At 38.4% G+C, this 21,923-nt stretch overlaps 2 protein-coding genes across 2 annotated transcripts; one reads left to right on the plus strand and one right to left on the minus strand.

Annotated features, from left to right (window-relative positions):
- Positions 1-2,503: 2,503 nt before the first annotated feature.
- Positions 2,504-7,619, plus strand: LOC110442260 (DNA-directed RNA polymerases I and III subunit RPAC2-like). The gene is made up of 5 exons (XM_021485769.1): positions 2,504-2,574; positions 3,753-3,850; positions 4,875-4,951; positions 5,321-5,400; positions 6,832-7,619. The coding sequence occupies exons 1-5, from the start codon at positions 2,548-2,550 to the stop codon at positions 6,898-6,900; spliced, it is 351 nt and encodes a 116-aa protein (XP_021341444.1). The 5' UTR covers positions 2,504-2,547; the 3' UTR covers positions 6,901-7,619.
- A 1,139-nt stretch (positions 7,620-8,758) lies between these two features.
- On the minus strand, positions 8,759-21,702 carry LOC110442258. Its single transcript, XM_021485766.1, has 6 exons — positions 21,172-21,702; positions 17,104-17,225; positions 13,911-14,023; positions 12,892-13,074; positions 12,399-12,510; positions 8,759-12,020 (listed from the first exon to the last, which is right to left on the minus strand). Exons 1-6 carry the CDS (start codon positions 21,582-21,584, stop codon positions 10,471-10,473), a joined length of 2,493 nt encoding a protein of 830 aa, XP_021341441.1. The 5' UTR covers positions 21,585-21,702; the 3' UTR covers positions 8,759-10,470.
- Positions 21,703-21,923: the final 221 nt, after the last annotated feature.

Below are 21,923 nucleotides of genomic sequence, written 5' to 3' on the forward strand. Positions count from 1 at the left end.
CCCCACCCCTTCTTTAGGAACAAACTGTGACCCTCATCTGACCGACTTATTATTCTCATATGCGGAAGAATTTATTTACGAGCTTATCAAGATTGGTAACATAAAACCTTTTCACGTCCGTCAGTTTCACCTCCTGATAAATCGGCAAAGTGATATCTTTAAATAACAGGAAATCTTTTTGACCACGTCGGCATTATATAACTTCCTGGGTTTGCAATCAAAGAAAATACAGTCTCTTCTACTCAATCCACTTTCCTTGATCTTTACTTATAGCATGACCATCTGTAACGACTTACTTCTAAGCTATACATTTGATAAGCGGGACGATTGCGACCTTCCGACGGACACCCTCCCTTTTTTGATAGTAACATCCGCGCTTTTCAAACCAAGATTGTTTACATGTAACATTTGAGTCGGTATTCAACAGCTTGGTCCTTAAATCACGACTTCCGTGATGAATGCCGAGTGCCGACGGAGAGGGTTACAACACAGTGTTTCAAAAGAAGCACATTGATGAAAAGTATCCACAAGTGTTACGATCGCCATCGTGATCTTATAGGAAAATATGCTGGTTCGTTGTCACTCATCCTGTTTTCGTTATAACGACGTGACATTTCCTAGATTTGATATAGATTAACATGGCGGGTGCAGTCAATGAAGCAAAAGACTTATAATTTCGGATCACGTGGTCTTATTCTTGTATCGTTTCTTGAGTCTTTTCTTTGGTCCTCTTTTTAGATTATCGATTTTGAGTTCAAATTACTGTCTTGATGTCACTTAAGAAACATTATTATTATTATTTTTGCCAATTGCACCGCATATATAATCGTCAATTTATTTCAATAGTATCGATTTAATTGAAATTAACTTAATACTGGCTATAGTTATTCACCAACAGAAGTTGTGTATGCATTCGTTGTCTGAAGTACATTTGATTCGCCCTCTTAGTATTGTAGAATTTCCTTAGCTACAACATACTTTATTGATGTATTGATCACGGTTAGTACGGATAAAAAGACGACCCTGACGCAGTTTATCTGCTTTATAAATTACAGTTGAGTAAATCAAACGATGTGCCTCATGTAGCTCAGATAGGATCCCCCAACAACAGCACAATGGTGGGGAAATCCTTGAGAAAAAATGTACTCCTTAAAAGAAAACGCCGAGAAAATCCACGTGAGCTAGCTCGGAAATATTTCGTTGTCGATAATAAGTTTATATCAATAAGCGTTTAGTCAATGTGAGTTCAGAAGCCTGTTATCATTCGTCCAAGGCGCAATCAACTCATGTTACTCAGCGAAGTCATGTTTTGTTACCTGGTTACTATTGTTTGTTTATGACCCATATCATAAAGAATGTTTCAGATCGTAGACTTTAAATCATGTAGGTCTGGCGTAGACAACCGTTGAAAAAACCCGGAGCTACGGATTGTCAATAAGATTATCTCTATCGCTTCCTGCTTCGAAAAACGATTAACGCAATACACACCTGTTGTAGTTACACGTGTCATTACATAGGAAATAGACAACATCAGAAACTAAAGTGCTGAGGATTTACATTAACACTATCATAAATAGAAATAAATAACAACAGGAACTTATTAGAGCTGAAGATTTACCATAACACTGTCATTAAAAGAAATAAATAACGACAGGAACTTATTAGAGCTGAGGATTAACCATACCAAAGCCATTAAAATAAATAAACAACAACGGGAATTAAAGAGCTGAGGATTTACCATAACAAGGTCATTAATAGAAATAAATAACAACAGGAAATTATTAGAGCTGAAGATTACCATACCAAAGCCATTAAAATAAATAAACAACAACGGGAACTAAAGAGCTGAGGATTTACCATAACACTGTCATTAATAGAAATATTACATACAGATGTGCATTATGTGATATTAATTGTAACATACAGGTGTATAGTATGTAATATTAATTATGAAATACACTGTGTACACTATGCGATATTAATTGTAACATCCGTGTGTTTAGTATGTAATATGAATTATGAAATACATGTGTACACTGCGCGATATTAATTGTAACATACAACCTATAATATCAAACATAACGTACACTAAATATATAAATATGTAATATCAGTTGTAGCATAGGATACGTGGTACATGTTTCAATAAACCTTTACTTTGAATGTCGACAAGACTATTTTATATACATTGAGGGATTACTGCACCACAGCTAGTATTGGCTAGTATTGACGACATTTAAGACATGATTTATATATGAGATTGTTGTATCCCCCACAACATGCGCTGTCGTCAGGAACGAATGTATATAAGGACTTAATTTCAACATGTACGCTCCCTTTTATTGTGGTGCTCTAGATAAAAAAATCTCTTTTGGAAACCTTACGATCTTATCTTCTATAGATATGAATCAATAACAGGTTATAAATGTGTCCAGTATTGGTCACTTCCACGATATTCTGGTCACTCCATGTCACTAATCTGGTTGTTAGCATCTCCCCTGAATTAAAACCGGAAGTTGCACATGGCGAGAAACACACTTCGTTGCAATGGAGAAAAAACGTCTGTTGGAAGTGGTAAGCATGTATACAGGATCCAGACGCGTTAATATACTGTTGTTTGTGGTACTGTCCCTATGAGGATGTGATCATATATCATCTTTAACACACATCATGGGTTATAATTAGCATAGTACATCCACAAAAATGCAACCTCTGAAGCCAGAAGATGTTTCCACTTTAGATTGTCATCAGGTCCAGTACACTCTGCCGATTGAGCTATATAGCTATAAAGACCTATATAGCTATATACACCTATAAATTATAGCTGTATTGAGCTATATTTTCTCAGATTTCAAATTTAATTAAGTTAAAGCAAAGTCGCATAAAACAATAAGGTAATGTTAACTACAAAAAGCATACATTTAGATGTTTATTTTCATTTTTCATAAATGTAAAATTTCCGATTTCTTTACATTATTATTTTTAAAAAGAATACTTATATTTAATGTCTTTTGTTTTGAACCTAATGATACAATCTTCTTTTAAATGCGACTTTGTTCCGTTTTCCTTAAAAAAGAAAAACACTTGAAAATAGCTCAAAAGACCTATTTCAGATAGGTCAATAGAGCTATTATAGGTCTTTACAGCTATATAGCTCAATCGGCAGAGTGTACTGGACCTGGTCATATTGATTAAAAAGAAATTACGGATAGATATTTGTCGCGAAAAAAGACGTCACGCGTTATGACACTGTTTTTTTGGTGTTTTTTTTAAAGAGGCGCAACACCCTCTTCCATTATACCCGTATACTTATGATAGAAAAAAATGTGTATATCTATAATAATAACGTTATATATTGTGAAAATGATTTATTGCTTCTCAATTCATAGGTCTGTAATAAGGATTTTTGAAGAAAAAATGGTATCTGGGTATCCCCCAACTTATAAGAGAGATAGTTGACTTTCTGGGAGACACATAAAAGTTTGCATTTAATGAAAAAAATGGAACAGTTTTGCCATCTACAGTGAACTAAAAATGTCACTCAGAAACTGGTCCATATTTTGCTTTCCATGTACTTACTAGTTGTAGTACTCTCACATTTTATATTGACTTCCGAAACATAATGAAAAAGGCCATTTTGGTAAAAAGTAGAAGTTTCATCCTATAAAATCTGCCTTTAAATTAATATTTTTGACTGTCGATGCATTATTTTATATATTTTATTTTACTCAGTTATATGTTTTGATTTCCAGATAGAAACTGACAATGAGGATGAAACCTGCAGAACATTTGTATTACATGGTGAAGACCATACATTGGGTAACTCTCTCCGCTACATCATCATGAAAAAGTGAGTAGCACTTGTTCAGATACCGTATTTGACCACAAATAAGCCCCCTCCAAAATTGTCCTAGAAATACTGTGAGTGCTTGAAATTAACCCCCATCCCAAGTCAGATCAGATGTTTTCAGGATGATGGTTTTTCATTGGATGGTTGGCTTGTCAATCTCCATGAGTTGTCAGCCACCCATCTATCTTGTACAATACTTGTTAGCACAATTTCTCACAAAGTATTAGAGGGATTCTATTCGAAATACTATTGTACGGATATCACATATAGGCTTCCCTTCATTCCTAGCTAGTTGTGAATGAATGTTAAGACAGCAAACAGTTTAACATCTTGAATTTTAAGAGTGAAATATTCTTAGCCCTTTTTCTCAGAACTGATCTTTAAGTTTCTCAAAATTTACCTGTAGGTTTTCATTATGGTCCATAGTTTTGCATAGGACGACCAAACTGGCTGAAAGGTGGTCACCTTTTATTTTGTGAGATAGTACTTTCAGAAAGTACTGGAGAGATTTTTTCCCAAATTTTACATTATTATTTCCCAAGATCTGTAGTTGTGCTTTTTAATTTTTGTGACTGATTGGAAAACCATGACGACAAATAGGTCATGGCAATCTTGAATTAAGTTAAGTTTTCTATGGTCCATATATTGTTGCATATAGAATTTTGGGACAGATTGGAAAACAAAGATATCGAACAAGGAGCCATCTTGAATTTTGAAAGCTAAACATTTTTTATGCTTTAAAGTTTTTCTCAGAAAGCACTGGGAGACATCCTCAGTGAAACCTGAATTTAGTGGGAGACTGCATCATTTAAGGAGATATGACAGATACTTCCAGGGCAACACATCTTAAGACATTACAAAATTATCTTAAATAGCATGTTTGGAAAGGCAGGTCACATTATAACAAAATCCCTGTAACTACTAAGTGTATTAGTTAGGTATTATGTACCAGTGATTGATTCATTCTACCGATTAATGAGGTGAGATCAATTCGTAAACTTATCAGACGTTGTATTTTTTCTAGCCCTGAAGTCCAGTTCTGTGGTTACAGTATTCCTCACCCATCAGAAAACAAAATCAACTTCCGGATCCAGACAAACGGTACTTATATTGTGTAAACGGTGTAATCCAAGAAATGGTACTTGTGTGTGAACATTCCAGACAAATGATACTTTCAGTAAAGATATTTTATTTGGAAGAAAATCTATTTTATAGCACTCATCATTGTAATACATGTGTATAGTGTCAATAAAAAGGGCAGGGTGCCATGCATGTTGTGTAAATAAAGGCAGGGCGTGGCGCTCTGCTTTCCCTTTCTATCTGGAACACTGTAACATAATATTTTAAACCCACCTGAACAAAGCCTGTCCATATTACTGATTTAAAAAAAGGTATAGATAAAAGCTTGGCGAGCTATTCGGGCTATTCGGCCTTATGTTATATTTTACAAACATGTTTATAATTATACAGGTGCAATCGCTACAGATGTCCTGAAGAAAGGGCTGACTGATCTTTACCATGCTTGTGACCATGTACTGAAAACGTTTGAGGTAAGTTTTCAGTGTATATTGCTGTAGACTGGACATATCATCCATTTTGGTTGTTGTGAATATCTCAAGTTTGATCTAGTGGATCTAGTGAGTCAGATTGGTAAATGTTATAAGACATTTATCTAACTTTGAAATCAAATCCGTCACACCTAAATCAAATGTCCTTTTATGATTTTATTTGTCCCCCACCGGTTTGTGGGGAGGACTATAGGTTTGCACTCCGTCCTTCCGTCCGAAAGAAAAGTTTATCCGGGGCTTATCTTCTATACTATTTCACCTGGAGTTACCAGTTTTGGTGTTCAAGAAATCCTAGGATTGCGTAGTGCTAGAAATAAATCACAAAGCCTATGCTTGCTGACATAAGTGTACTGGTTGTTAAATATAGAAATCATTACCAATGGGGGACTATGGATCGCCTTGCGATTCTTTACCTTGTTGAAAATGGATCCTGTCCTAATCTTTTTCAAGGCCAAAAGAAATCACTATGTAATATTATGGCAATTTTCTCTACTTATACTTGTCAATAATGGAGCCTAGCTTGATCAATTTGTTGTGGTGCATTTCCCATGCCATACATGTTGGCTATAGAAAATTTCTTAAGCAAGGCAAAGTTTTCTACACTTCACTGAACATTTGAAATATATATTGATTTCTCAAACTAGACATGAAGACTAAGCAAAATGTTAAACCTAGATATGTTGGTTAGGTGGCCAGCACATCAACATACCCTGTCTCCTGCAAACACACGCAAGCACGCTGTCGCATACGCAACACACATGGAGGCACGTCCTTAAATGACCTTAGTTAGCTGTTAATAGGACGTTAAACAAAATTAAACCAAACCAAACCAAATGGTTAGGTGGCCAGTTGGATGTTCGTCTTTTAATTTGTAAATCTGATTTGATATTTTGTTGTCACTTAAACTTGGTGACTTAGGATATTTCTCCTTAGATCTAGACCTAGTCATGTCTTAAGACTTATAAGCACCCTTATGCTATTTATTGTGTAACATGCAAAATATTGGCAAGCAGATCATTCACAGATCTATAGTGGTATAGTGTAGTTTTACAGGGAGCCAGTCAGGGTTTTAGATGTATGTATTTGTCTTACTTCATGGGTAATAGTCAGGGTCCTGGTGGTATGAACATGAGTGATTTCAATATGCAGAGTCAGAAATATCAGTATAATTGTTGATCAATAAATTTTCATTGGGCTCACAGTTTCAGTAAATGTGAAATTTTTGTAGGCAGTCAAAATACACAAAAGTTGGGGTACAATCTGCTATGAGGGATGATTGCCAACGGTCTGTCTGTTATTGTCATCCCCTGTCCTGTTAGGTATACTCAAGCATTAAAAACATCTCATGTTAATGGGGGAGAGCATGTGCGTTTATTTCGGAAAACAGGTCACCAATTTTGTTCTCTTTTTCAGGTTGGCATCAATAACTACAAGAAACAAGGATTTCCCTCTGATGTTGAAATGGCATCTGTTGACACCTGACAGGTCTGTTGTTGGGTTCAGCACTACGACAGTGATGGTAACATCTTCATATAGGAAGGCCACTGCCATTGGATCTATGTTTATACTGAACTTGATGGCGAAGACATTCTCATGATGGTGAAGCTGTGATATGTTTACAAACAGCCAGCCTGTCTATGCTGTACCAGTGTGATACTGTGAGTTAGCCTGTCACAGTATCAAAACTACGACCAAACATCACAGAATGAATTCATAAACATTCGAAGCATACAGAGGCCAATATGATAGCACTGGAGAATATGTTAAAACTCAAACTGGTCTTCTGCATATTAATTTAAATACAAAGTGAAACCATTGACTGAAGAACTACAACAGACAAAGTTAGGAAATTAACTGAAGAACCAGTGTACTTGTGAGATGTCAGAAACTTGACTGTTGAAAGATTGGTACAGGGAAGATGAAGACGTGATTCTCTATATCAAAAGAATTTTCAATAATTTAAAGGACGTGCAAAGTAAATATGGCCAAATAACCCCTTTTTGGTCCACCCATAAGTTTTTCTGTACATGTGTTTTAAGATGCAAAGATGATATTTGTTAATTTTAACTGTTTACAAATTTTATAAATATACTTCACTTATTGTTGAATAAAACAAGATTTGTGTTGTATTCTGTGTTTAATTAGCTGCTGTTTTAAGGCAAACATATGATATTTAGATGGCATATTAATGTATTATAAACAAATAAATCATTTGTTTTATCAAATAAAATATCTATATCAATTTAAGCATTGTTGTATCCAAATAAATTATATCCATTTATTATATCAAAATTGTAATAACTAGAACTTTACTGGAAATGGAAGGGAGGTAACTCTAGTTTCCTTTACTGTGTGTGACCAATGATAAACCTATGCTGAGTATAACTTCATCCTTCTTAGCAAGTTCCTGGTTGATTTGATCATGGCCATTGTCCTGATTTCACAAAAAAACAAACAGAATAAAGGTCTCAAAATAGTTTACCACAATACATTTATATTCATTTTTATTGCTGTTCGCTTTTCTTTGAAAAGAAAGCTTTTGGAACAAAAGAACAAAAATACTCCTCCACGTGTATGAGGTATGAAGTGTAAAACTTCGTCTTTCGGAAAATTGAAAAATGGATGGGAAGGGTTTCCTTAGTTGTTAAACATGCCCAGATCTTTATGGCAGCAGGAAATGTTAGTGTTTGTAGCCAGATATCATGTTACAAGATTCTTTGTTGACACCATGATATCCTTATGCAGATCGGTGAGAGTGGTTTATAATCAGAGACTTGTTAAACCCACCCAAAAGTGAATGCAAAAAGCATTCTCTCGTTTTGCTAATGGCCGGGTGTAGCATTCCACAGAATCCATCAGTATCTTAAAATGCATATTCCGATTGGTATCCATGGATACTTTTGGCATTTTAGGGAAAGCACTTGTTCCTTTGCAGAGTGGATACAATTTAACTCGGCTCTTACTGAACATACTTCATACCATGATTATAATGTATACCAAGTGTCAAAGAGATCCGTTGAAAAATGTAGGAGGAGATTGCCGGACAAAAATCAAATACTGAAATAAACAAAGGGCAATAACTTTTGCAAAAAACGTCGAATCAAAATTCTTTTCAAGGAAACACAACAACACATCATGATCATAATGTATACTAAGTTTCAAAGAGATCCGGACGGACGGAAAAAAAACCATACCACAATACTCCCGTCAAATTTGACAGGCGCATAAAAATGAAAACTAATTTTAATCAATAGTCATGTTCTTGGTTGGCATGTGTCAGATAGCAACAGGTGTCAGAAAACACTTATTTACAAACAATAAAAATACCATCAAGATTTGTGCATGTTTTATTCTCATTTGAGAAACTTAACATACAATGAAATACGAAATTCAAAAGTGTAGACTTTTAGTCTAAAGATGATGATGTTGACTTTCAGCCCAACAGTGAGTCAATGATAGTGACGTTACAACAAGTTAGGGGCAACAGTCACTAGGTGAACTGTGATTTAGATAGACACAACATTCAGGTTATTGTATAGGTGTCACAGTGTCATATTTAAATGTTACTGTAGGATGGTGGGCACAGCCAGCAAACACAGAACTTCCCTTTGTAGTTTGACAGTTGGAGTTCTGTCAAAAAACACGAAACATTATCCACACACACTGCTGCATTGGTCCCAAAACACAAACCAGACAATAAAACCGTGAGACAAACGTGGGTTTGATTATTTCTGTCGGTCTAGATTAAGATGGGTTCCCGCTGATTTATGACATTTTTAAGCATTAATGACTTCCATTTCGTGTTGTAATGCATTCAAAATTGATATATATTTATATAGTTTACATTCACTGCAATTTGATATGATTAAAAATATCACCCCGACACTTTTTCGTGTGTTGTAGGTTGGGCCAATTTTCACATTTAAGGGTTCCCAAGTTTTACCTTGCCTTTATGTGCGTAATCAATATGTGCGTACGTAACATACATTTTACCTTTTAGTTAATCAAATGAGCCCGCAAACAACTTAAAAGGCGATAGTTGCTTGTAACATGAGCGAAAAAATAAATCTGAAGTAGTTTTTGTTTTTCTTTCCGTTTTCTATGCGAAATATCTTGACCATTTTCTTTTATTGGTGATATAAACTGAGAAAACAGTGAAATATTACCGCAAAATCTGCGAGAATTTATCTTCTACCTAGAATTTAGTTAATCCAAACTTAAAGGCAAACTTAACCTGGAATCTCCGTAAACCGGCCTTAGCAAATGAACCACTACATAGTATGACGTCATAATAACCCGGATACCTGGGACTCGAGCACTAACAATAATGTCAAGCTGTTCAAAACCTATCCCTTCAAATAATAAGATACATTCAACTGTTTCATCATTATCAATATTTACCATACAACGACTTATTCGGGTCCTCGATACAGAATTTACGGCGCCTTTCCTTTATTCACGCTGCTTTATCATAAATGCCCATGAACCCTTTGCAAAGAAACTGTTTGAAAGGGTCTAAATGAGATGGTCTCGCTTGCTTGAATGGAGACGTGTTTTATCGTTTCACGCGCCTAGTTGGTCTCGCTTGCTTGTATGGAGACGTGTATTATCGTTTCACGCGCCTAGTTTGTCTCGCTTGCTTGTATGGAGACGTGTTTTATCGTTTCACGCGCCTAGTTGGTCTCGCTTGCTTGTATAGAGACGTATTTTACCGTTTCACGCGCCTAGTACACTGACAAGTTTTGCATGAGGAACGACACACATAAAAATGCTTTTCAATAACAATACATGGAATCTCCCACAGCATACAGCACAACTTACAAATCCAAGGAGTTACAACATTATTTCGGTAACACTTTATCGTATATATGTGACCTAATAAAAGGGTTGCGTACGCAATTACCGTAATCCGTCGTCGATCACAACTCTCATCGTATGAGCTATGCATATCAGCACATGACAGAAATGAAAGACTTTCCTACGGTCGATTACATATACTAAAACAAGAGACTGGGTTGTAAACATTCTGATATGACCACCTGTAACTATCCATCACATGAGCTCCATTTCGTAGACGGCTTGATGTTGTACGGTGTCTGTCGTCATGGGTCGCTGATTACGTCGCGGTGTTCGGATTCCAAGGTACTTTCTCGTCGAATCGTATCTGCTTGGCCTCTTAGAACGGTCCATTGTCGTATTCGGTCGCTTCTTCTTTTGCGTTACATCCGATTGCTCCTGTGTATTTCCACCCTCATCTTCCTCCTCGCCATCACCATCCAATTCACAGTCAGTGAGTTCAATGTCGCCCTCAGCTCCGTTTTGTTGCAAATCGTCCTCGGTATTGTCTATGAGATACGTCCTATCCGTCTTTCCGACTGGGATTATGTTACTTGTCCTACCGTCGAACTCGTCTTCTTCCGGTAACAAGTAGGGCTTGGGGTTGGCCTGTACCTGGTCCGTCGTCGCACCTTTTAATTGATCGGGATAATGACGTTCAGTGAATAATCGTTCTTGGTCGATATTTCTCAGAATTGTAGAATTAGCATCCTGTAAATATTTCGTAAATTCCTCTTCACTATCATCTCCAGATGACTCGGAGACTTTTGTCAGTTGCTTTGACCTTTTCCGACGCCTTGAACGTACTTCCTGTGTGTAGGTGTCGACTTCCGCCGTCTGGGACAGACTGGTGATGTTATCACCTGCATTGTATCCCTCAGCATTGTCATCAGACGAATCATTGTCTTGATTTGCATATCCTTTCCTACTAACTGGCCTTCCTTCGGTTGTGCCATTATCCGACTGGAAATCTCCATTCGACAAAGTCGTTTTACGTCTATTCACGCTATTAGTCCGTTTTTTCGTCTTCTTTTTTACTTTCTTTGTCCTAGGTGTTTTTGATGTTTCCTCTTCTTCTTCCTCTTTGCATCTTGAATAACCTTTCAAAAGCAACGTTTCCATTCCGTTTTCGTACACATTGTTATTTCGAGGCTCGTTTGTAGTTTCTAACGTTGCAGCACGTATCCTTTCGTTCATTACGTCTTTGTCCTGGTCCCAGCTCATTCGCTGTTTATTCTCTGTATTCTTTATACCCTTTGATGTTGTCTGAATTTGCATTTTATCAACTTCCCCCCTCTCATCTTCATCCATTATTTCATTTTCGTCGTCGTATACTTTCAGCTGTGCGTTTTCTTTCAATTGCACCTTTGAAACAGATGTCTTATTTAAAAACGCACCCTGATGAACTTGGACGTTAGTGTGAAGGAGTCCAGCCTTGTCAGTGGCTATACTTGGTGTAGTCTTTGCCTTTACATCGTCCGTCAGATTGTCGGCGACTTCATCAGAACTGCCCACAGAGCCTGCACACACCTCGTTCTCAATTCCCTCGTTTTTCAGTTTACTTTTCGCTATGTGAGCGAGTAGGTTATGTAGGGTTGTCGTTTCGTGCTCGTCAATAGATTCCTCCATGGGTTTGTTATCCTTTTTATCGTACTTCTTGATACAGATGTACTTGTGTCCGTCCAGTTCCATTCCACGTCGAGGGTCTAGAGATGCCACACCCGCCTCTGAAGGCTTCGTCCGGAACACTCCGGTACGTGTGTTTTCTGTATACGAAGAACACAGAAAAGTACCAGTATGAATATGGAGATTTTAAGATATCGTTAGGATTAGTTCGTACATAGTCTGAAACAATGGGAAGTATACGAGCTGTAACACTTTCGACAATTATGCGGTATTCGAAATAGAGATTGGTGTCCTTATTTTATTTTATTTTATTTTTTTATTTTTTATTTTTTAGACTGAAACCCTTACACAAGATTTATTTTGTTTTAGAACCATGTCATTATTGATCGTTTCTCATGCGAGTAAATCCTATAAGTATATTCGAGAAAAGTAATAACGTCCAATTTTGACAGTGCGAAATGCAAAACTCTTACGAGATCTTTCATCAATTAATATCAAATGTAGAAGATTATATTTACCTGCGAAGAGTTTCTCGCGTTGACTTGCTGTTCCTCCCATAGAGCCATGAAGTCTGAGTTCCTCCATAGTCAGATCTAGAAAGTAGTCCATGTACTGGAAGTGTCGATGTGCCTGTGCCATAGATACAGAACCATAATGCTGTGTTACAACACAGATACAGTGTCATGTGTTTCGTTGTAGATATATATACATAATGAGTTCTATAGTTATAGGTCTTGAACTCGAAATTCTATTGATGGAAATACGGTCTTCGAGAATTATCGAAAATATCAGGTTCACAATTTTTTTTATTTATGACTTCGTCAGATTTTTTTCTAAAATATGGAACTATGGGTCATCCCATTTCAATATCTAGGTTTCAAACCAATATCTTACAAAAATTAGTTGTTAGTGTGAAACTAACTATAATTGGTTTGTCTTCATATATCAACACTTTTCTTTGTTATTCTAAAAGCTAGGGAAACAAGATCATCCCGTTTTCCAGTACCGTACCTGTAGAATACCTGTCTGTATGGCCCACACTGGCAAGCAGACGACACAGCAGACCACGTTCTCAGCAGACAGGAAGTGGTCTCGCTCCTCACCGTTCGTAATGATGAGTTTGGCGCCAACAGCCTTACATTTGGCACCAGTGACCCGTGTACACCAGTTCTGCACACATCCGTTGAGATTCACCTATGGAGGTAAAAGTTTATTTTTATTGACAGATGATGTCAGCATTACAAGATTCCCTGAGATAAGTAGGGATCAATCATAAAGACATGGGTCACATTTGGACAGGACAAGAACATGTTCTATAATAACTTCTAACAACCAATCGTCTGACGCAGAATTGTAACGGGTATTAGATACTTTGTATACGTGTTCATGCTATCGTTCATCCAGCGTCGTTAGTAATAGACCGGAAGTTTATTTACTTCCGCCCGCTACTGTAGGGTATTTTCGTTAACGTTATGTAATCTTGTTTCTTATTGGTTAATATATCAGGTATTGTTGGCGGTATAAATAGCCGAGTGCACGTGTGGTTCGGTAGTCAGACGGATGCGTTGAGTCTCAGGTCACCTCACCTCTCTGGCTTTTCTCTCTTTTCTTTTTCTTAATGTAGGTGTTAGGTCGTAGGTACTTTTCTAGTGTAGCTTAGATATTTATGGAATCGGCAGGGGTACGTGGTTATCAACGTTACATTTATTTAACACGTACCGAAGCCATGAGTAGCTAGCGTGAGGACGAGGTAGTGTAATTGTTAGGTGCTGTGTTGTATATTACTCTATAATTACATGTGACTCGTCTGAATATCCACGGGGTATAATAAATGTACTTGTAAGTGTGTATTTGCCTTTCTTACTTATTCCTTAGTATACGGAACCCTAAGTAGAGAACATGGGTATAAAATCTCGCCTGTTACAGAATAACGGAGGGAGAACCTTGGTAGAAATCTCGCCTGTTACAGAATAACGAAGGGAGATAACTGACGGATAACAAAACGTATACAGTTAAAGTGAGAAACCTACCTCTATACAGAATTTCTTGCCGTGGTCCATAGCGCTGACAGACCTGACGAACGCGTGGTACAGCTGGTCCCGAATGTTACCCTTCTTTGGGTCAAATACTATCAGACATGGCGCTGTAACAAGAAGTATTATGAGGAATAATTTCAGAAATGGTAATGAAACGAAGAAAGTGTCTTATACAACTTGGCACTGTCACGAGGATGGAGTCGAGAGAATACTATTGGACATGTCGTTGTATGGAGGAAAGTTGGGTGATCATCTTATTAATCTGGTATTCAACCTAGACAGGCTGAACAAAACGTCAATCGCGATTTAAGAACATGTGCGTCAGTCAATACAATCAATAGTCCTAAACAAATTTTGAAGTCAGAACGTCCTCCATAGAATTTCTGGGGGAAAAAAACGTGTATGGAAACTGTGTGGACATGCTCCGGTCTACAAGAAAACATTAAATGTATTTAGTACCAAATCTGGTGAGCGAAGTTTTCAAAAACATCCTATGGAGAACGTTCTGACTGTTTTTGTCCCATCAAAACTGTTAAAAGGAGACATGTATTTCAGACTATATACTCAATAAAATGGACGTGTGGCCTATAGAACAAATATTGTGACGATGTGACCTTGACACTAAAATGTAAAAGGTTTGTCCGATTTTCTGGATTATCTGATTGTCAATCACTTATATTGTTTACAGAAACAATTAATTGGCATATATGTTAAAGACTGGTCCAAATTAAAGTATATAGGTTTTCTCACAAGAACTTGAATCCTGCCAGACCCTAGCATAATCACCAAGTCGAAATGGCCCAGATATAAATCAATTCAATGAAATTTTGGCACAGGTCAACAATTTCGTCTAAAATGGTGATTAAACTCTTTTACATTGAATTTTAATCTGTGCGGTTGATTGATCTTGGTAAATTCTTGAGAATTATAATCTGATTATAAAACTTTTAAGATCACACAAAATCCTTTCTTTCCTCTTGTCAGCGTTTCCGGTCACCAAAGCTACATTTGATACTGAAATTTATTTATGTATGTGTGTCACTTGATGTCAGCACAGTTCAGGCGCTAACCCCTTTTCTGACCCCTAACCTATAGTAGTAGAGCTTATCCTAGCTTCCGAGCTCAATGGTGCTTATACACAGTACCCAAGCCTACTAGAGCTTACCAAGTATCTGAGCCTACTGGTGCTTATTACAGAATCTGAGCCCATCGGAGCTTATCACAGTATCAGAGCCCATTGGAGCATCACAGTATCAGAGATCAATGGAGCTGATCTCAGTATCAGAGCCCACTGGAGCTTATCTCAGTATTTGAACCAAAAAAGATTATCACAGTGTCCAAACCCAATGGAGATTATCTCATTATACGAGCTAAATGGAGCTTATCACAGTATCAGAGCCTACTGGACCTTATCACGGTATCCGAACTAACTGGAGCTTATCTCAGTATTTAAGTTTAAAGAAGATTACCACAGTATCCAAGCCCAATGGAGCTTATCTCATTATATGAGCCAAATGGAGCTTATCACAGTATCCGATCCCACTGGAGCTTATCTCAGTATTTGAGCCTAATGAAGATTACCACAGTATCCGAGCCTATTGGATCATCACAGTATCCCAGCCCATAGGAGTATCACAGTATCCGAGCCTACTGAAGCTTATCACAGTATCCGAGCCTACTGGAGCTTATTACGTTATCCGAGCCTACTGGAGCTTATCACAGTATCCGAACCCACTGGACCTTATCACTGTATTTGAGCCTACTGGAGCTTATTACATTATCCGAGCCCATTGGATCATCACAGTATCAGAGCTCAATGGAGCTTATCATGGTATCCGAACTAACTTGAGCTTATCTTAGTATCAAAGCCCACTGGAGCTTATCTCAGTATTTGAGCCTAAGGAAGATTACCACTGTATCCAAGCCCAACGGAGCTTATCTAATACTACGAGCCCAATGGAGCTTATCACAGTATCCGAGCCTACTGGACCTTATCATAGTATCCGAGCCTACTGGACCTTATCACAGTATTTGAGCGTACTGGAGCATATTACATTATGCGAGCCAATTGGATCATCACAGTATCAGAGCTCAATGGAGCTTATCAAAGTATCCAAGCTTACTGGAGCTTATCACAGTATCCGATCCTACTGGAGCTTATCCCAGTATTTGAGCCTAAGGAAGATTACCACAGTATCCAAGCCCAATGGAGCTTATCTAATAATACGAGCCCAATGGAGCTTATCACAGTATCCGAGCATTCTGGACCTTATCATAGTATCAGAGCCCAATGGAGCTTATCACAGTATCCGAACCTACTGGAGCTTATCACAGTATCCGAGGCTACTGGAGTTCATCACAGTATTCGAGCCTACTGGAGCTCATCACAGTATCCGAGCCTACTGGAGCTCATCATAGTATCCGAGCCTACTGGAGCTTATCACAGTATCCGAGCCTACTGGAGCTTATCACAGTATCCGATTCTACTGGAGCTTATCACAGTATCCGAGCCAACTGGACCTTATCATAGTATCCGAGCCTACTGGACCTTATCACAGTATCTGAGCGTAGTGGAGCCTATTACATTATGCGAGCCCATTAGATCATCACAGTATCAGAGCTCAATGGAGCTTATCAAAGTATCCAAGCTTACTGGAGCTTATCACAGTATCCGATCTACGACAATTCATTATTGTATCTTATGGACTACGACAATTCATTATTGTATCTTATTGTCTACGACAATTCATTATTGTATCTTATGGACTACGACAATTCATTATTGTATCTTATGGATTACGACAATTCATTATTGTATCTAATGGTACTTCCTGCCTAAAGTTTCAGTTCACAAAATGTAGTGGTGTCATTTTCGCCTTTTCATCATAAGATTACTTCCCGTATCCCGGTGTTAATTTTTAAGCAGTATTTGGCATGGATTCAACAAATATTGTTCACAGGTAACTTCAGTGCCAGTCTAGTTGATATCTACTAACCAAGCGGCGATAAATTTTACTTTGAGGTATCGAAGCTTTTGAAAACGATGTTAATGGGATATTCGTAGACGCAGGGATTGCTGCCTTTATATGCACATCAATGTAATTTAAAATACATTTGAATGAATGTTTGAACTGCAAAAATTATATAAGATATAAATCAAATTTGTGGTATAAAGCCGAGGACTTACCTCTCTGACTTTTACCAAAAGTTCCCTCCTTTTTAACGAGTGTGACACCAAACACTGATACTCTATCAGTTAGCCATAGTCGAACCCTCTCCAGCTCTACCACATTCTCGACAGTCAGCACCCTACAAAGGTAAGCGTTCTAGTGTGAAATAACCTCTACAGTAACGGTCTGCACGCTACAAAGGTAAGCATTCCAAAGTGAAACATTTCTAACAATAACGGTTAGCACGCTACAAAGGTAGGCGTCCAAGAGTGTAAACATTTCTTGTTATGACGGCCAGCACCATACAAAGTAAGCGTCCCATCGTGAAATCATTTCCTGCAGTAACAGTCAGCACTTTTCAAAGGTAAACGTCCGAAAGTGAAATCCTTTCCTATATAGTAACGGTCAGCACCCTACAAAGTAAGCGTTCAAGAGTGAAACATTTCTAACAATAACGGTTAGCACGCTACAAAGATAAGCTCCAAGAGTTTAAACATTTCTTGTTATGACGGCCAGCAACATACAAAGGTAAGCGTCCCATCGTGAAATCATTTCCTGCAGTAACGGTCAGCACCCTACAAAGTAAGCGTTCCAGAATGAAACATTTCTAACAATAACGGTTAGCACGCTACAAAGATAGGAGTCCAAGAGTATAAACATTTCTTGTTATGACGGTCAGCACCCCACCAAGTAAGCGTTCCAGAGTGAAACATTTCTAACAGTTAGCACGCTACAAAGATAGGCGTCCAAGAGTGTAACCATTTCTTGTTATGACGGTCAGCACCCCACAAAGTAAGCGTTCCAGAGTGAAACATTTCTAACGGTTAGCACGCTACAAAGATAGGCGTCCAAGAGTATAAACATTTCTTGTTATGACGGTCAGCACCCCACCAAGTAAGCGTTCCAGAGTGAAACATTTCTAACAGTTAGCACGCTACAAAGATAGGCGTCCAAGAGTGGTAAGCGTTCTAGTGTGAAATAACCTCTACAGTAACGGTCTGCACGCTACAAAGGTAAGCATTCCAAAGTGAAACATTTCTAACAATAACGGTTAGCACGCTTCAAAGATAGGCGTCCAAGAGTGTAAACATTTCTTGTTATGTTGGCCAGCAACCTACAAATTAAGCGTTCCAGAGTGAAACATTTCTAACAATAACGATTAGCATGCTGCAAAGATAGGCGTCCAAGAGTGTTAACATTTCTTGTTATGACGGTCAGCACCCCCCAAAGTAAGCGTTCCAGAGTAAAACATTTCTAACAATAACGGTTAGCACGCTACACAGATAGGAGTCCAAGAGTGTAAACATTTCTTGTTATGACGGTCAGCACCCCACCAAGTAAGCGTTCCAGAGTGAAACATTTCTAACAATAACGGTTAGCACACTACAAAGATAGGAGTCCAAGAGTGTAAACATTTCTTGTTATGACGGTCAGCACCCCACCAAGTAAGCGTTCCAGAGTGAAACATTTCTAACAGTTAGCACGCTACAAAGATAGGCGTCCAAGAGTATAAACATTTCTTGTTATGTTGGCCAGCAACCTCCAAAGTAAGCGTTCCAGAGTGAAACATTTCTAACAATAACGATTAGCAGGCTGCAAAGATAGGCGTCCAAGAGTGTTAACATTTCTTGTTATGACGGTCAGCACCCCCCAAAGTAAGCGTTCCAGAGTAAAACATTTCTAAAAATAACGGTTAGCACGCTACAAAGATAGGAGTCCAAGAGTATAAACATTTCTTGTTATGACGGTCAGCACCCCACCAAGTAAGCGTTCCAGAGTGAAACATTTCTAACAATAACGGTTAGCACACTACAAAGATAGGAGTCCAAGAGTGTAAACATTTCTTGTTATGACGGTCAGCACCATACAAAGTAAGCGTTCCAGAGTGAAACATTTCTGACAATAACGGTTAGCACGCTACAAAGATAGGCGTCCAAGAGTGGTAAGCGTTCTAGTGTGAAATAACCTCTACAGTAACGGTCTGCACGCTACAAAGGTAAGCATTCCAAAGTGAAACATTTCTAACAATAACGGTTAGCACGCTTCAAAGATAGGCGTCCAAGAGTGTAAACATTTCTTGTTATGATGGTCAGCACCATACAAAGTAAGCGTTCCAGAGTGAAACATTTCTAACAATAACGATTAGCACGCTGCAAAGATAGGCGTCCAAGAGTGTTAACATTTCTTGTTATGACGGTCAGCACCCCACAAAGTAAGCGTTCCTGAGTAAAACATTTCTAACAATAACGGTTAGCACGCTACAAAGATAGGAGTCCAAGAGTATAAACATTTCTTGTTATGACGGTCAGCACCCCACAAAGTCAGCGTTCCAGAGTAAAACATTTCTAACAATAACGGTTAGCACGCTACAAAGATAGGAGTCCAAGAGTATAAACATTTCTTGTTATGACGGTCAGCACCCCACAAAGTCAGCGTTCCAGAGTAAAACATTTCTAACAATAACGGTTAGCACGCTACAAAGATAGGCGTCCAAGAGTGTAAACATTTCTTGTTATGTTGGCCAGCAACCTAAGAAGGTAAGCGTTCTAAAGTAAAGTCATTTCCTGTTACGACAGTCAGCACAAACAAAGGTAAGCTTTCTATAATGAAATTATTTGTTTGGTTTGGTTTAGTATTGTTTAACGTCCTATCAACAACTATGGTCATTTAAGGACGATCTCCCCTGTGTGCAAGTTGCATGCGTGTAGTGTATGCGTGTGTGTTTTGGGAGGCTGCGATATGTTCGTGTTTGTCTCCTTGTGATAGCGCGGAACAGATGCCGACTTTATAGTGCTACCTCACTGAAACATACTGCCGAAGACACACAGCAGGACATCCCACCCGGTCACATTATACTGACAACGGGCGAACCAGTCGCCCAACTCTTAAGTTGCTGAGCGTTAAGCAGGAGTAGAAACTACCATTTTTACAGACTCTGGTATGTCTCGGCCAGGGGACAGAACCCAAAGCCTTCCTCACTGGGGCGAACGCTCAACCAAAGGCCAAACGTGAGGTATTGTCAAGGGGGACATTAGGAATAAAAATGTTGTTTAGAAAGAAGAGAAAGTATGAGTTCCCAAAATTAGTCGCCTCTTACGATCATGAAATGGGGGAAGCAGATACAATTCTTACGCCTTACCTGCAGGGACACTCTACAAAGGTAAGCGTTCTAGAGTGAAATCATTTCCTGTAACGACAGTCAGTACTCTACAGAGGTAAGTGTTCTAGAGTGAAATCATTTCCTGTAACGACGGTCTGTACTCTACAAAGATAAGCGTTCTAGAGTGAAATCGTTTCCTGTAACGACGGTCAGCACCTACAAAGGTAAGCGTTTTAGAGTGAAATCATATCCTGTAACGACGGTCAGCACCTACAAAGGTAAGCGTTTTAGAGTGAAATCATTTCCTGTAACGACGGTCAGCACCTACAAAGGTAAGCGTTCTAGAGTGAAATCATTTCTTGTTATGACGGTCAGTACTCTCCAAAGGTACGCGTTCTAGAGTGAAAACATTACAGTAATGGTCAGCACCCTATAAAGGTTGTAAACGTTTTGTAGAAAAATCGCTCTCTGTTATGAAGGTCAGACCCATACAAAGGCTAGCGTTCTAGAGTAAAGAATTAAATGGTAACCAGCATAGTGTGTAATCAATACCTATTGTATAAAAACTGTAAGGACCATTCGATAGTAAAAATGTTGAGTGAATATTTATTCAAACAGATTCTACAATGATGGCAGACTCGTAATAATGGTAATACTGTCTCTGTTAAGACCGATTCCTTACAAATTCAAACACAACGCTTTTATAGACAGTCAACACTTTACAATCTTAAAAATACTGTCTTTATCAGTGGCTAACAACTTACGAATGTGTATAACTAAATACTGTTAACTCAATACTCTAACAGAACTACAAAGCAATAATTCTGTTCAGGACTTTAATGCAGTATTTATTGAAAGCTTTACAACTTAGAACAATAATTAAAGTCGTGATTCTGTATAGGATTTAGTACTGTTTTTGAGGATTTTTTCGAACTATAAACACGAAATACAAGCTCATGAAACATATGCATTGGATATATCTTACCATGATTTGCCGTTTTCCGATACATCCCCAAAAGTTGGCGTCATCATCCGAGTTGCGTGAAAGAAGACATTGACCTCCTCGGGGTCATAGGTTATAACCCCGTCTCTTTCCAGGATGAACAAGTCGTTAAGGACCCGGGGCTCATAGATGAAATCCTCCCACGGGAGGATGGTCAGTCCACTGTCTACATTACTCTCCTTCATAAACCTCGGCTGCTTCGAGTCTTTCGTTTTACACTTGGTCGGTTGTTTAGTGACCACAGACGTGTTTCGCATGGTGGTGTTCGGAGAAGTTGAGACTGCCATTGTTCTGGGCACCCCTAGGTACGTATCTGTAACGAGGCGAGTCCCAGGGAGGGATCCAGCTTTTTCCGGGAAATGGCGGGAAGAACCGACTGGTCTGGCATTCGACATATTTAATCTCGTTCATTCAAAATAAAATGTGCGTGAATTTGTTGAAATTATTACGTGTCATTTCCAACCGAGAAGCGTGGTTCCTCTTTCCATATTTTTGCAATAAAAAATGTCCCGATGTAGCCCATCATCAATAGAATATTTCGGTCTTGTAGAATCCACAAGAAACTAGCAATAATACATCGCGATCTGAGCACACCGTGTCCTAATCGTACGGCCAAGGTCCATGGCCCGGTCAATTGTAGAGAATTAAAATGGCTAATACAGAGGATTACAGACCTAGTAAACAATTAATCTACCCGACAAGTCGCTAACTGTGTTTCACGCCTGCCAAAACCT

This window comes from Mizuhopecten yessoensis, unplaced genomic scaffold (assembly GCF_002113885.1).
Source record: "Mizuhopecten yessoensis strain PY_sf001 unplaced genomic scaffold, ASM211388v2 scaffold716239, whole genome shotgun sequence".
NCBI classification, from domain to species: domain Eukaryota; kingdom Metazoa; phylum Mollusca; class Bivalvia; order Pectinida; family Pectinidae; genus Mizuhopecten; species Mizuhopecten yessoensis.

What these genes read in the sequence shown, in the direction of transcription:
- LOC110442260 (XM_021485769.1), top strand. Translation starts at nt 2,548, where the DNA reads ATGGAGAAAAAACGTCTGTTGGAAGTG. An exon ending in AAAAACGTCTGTTGGAAGTG is followed by an intron (nt 2,575 to 3,752) that starts GTAAGCATGTAT and finishes TTTGATTTCCAG; the next exon opens with ATAGAAACTGACAATGAGGA. An exon ending in CGCTACATCATCATGAAAAA is followed by an intron (nt 3,851 to 4,874) that starts GTGAGTAGCACT and finishes TATTTTTTCTAG; the next exon opens with CCCTGAAGTCCAGTTCTGTG.
- LOC110442258 (XM_021485766.1), bottom strand. Translation starts at nt 21,584, where the DNA reads ATGTCGAATGCCAGACCAGTCGGTTCTTCCCGCCATTTCCCGGAAAAA. An exon ending in GCAAGAAATTCTGTATAGAG is followed by an intron (nt 13,075 to 13,910) that starts GTAGGTTTCTCA and finishes TTACCTCCATAG; the next exon opens with GTGAATCTCAACGGATGTGT. An exon ending in TACAGACAGGTATTCTACAG is followed by an intron (nt 12,511 to 12,891) that starts GTACGGTACTGG and finishes TCTATGGCACAG; the next exon opens with GCACATCGACACTTCCAGTA.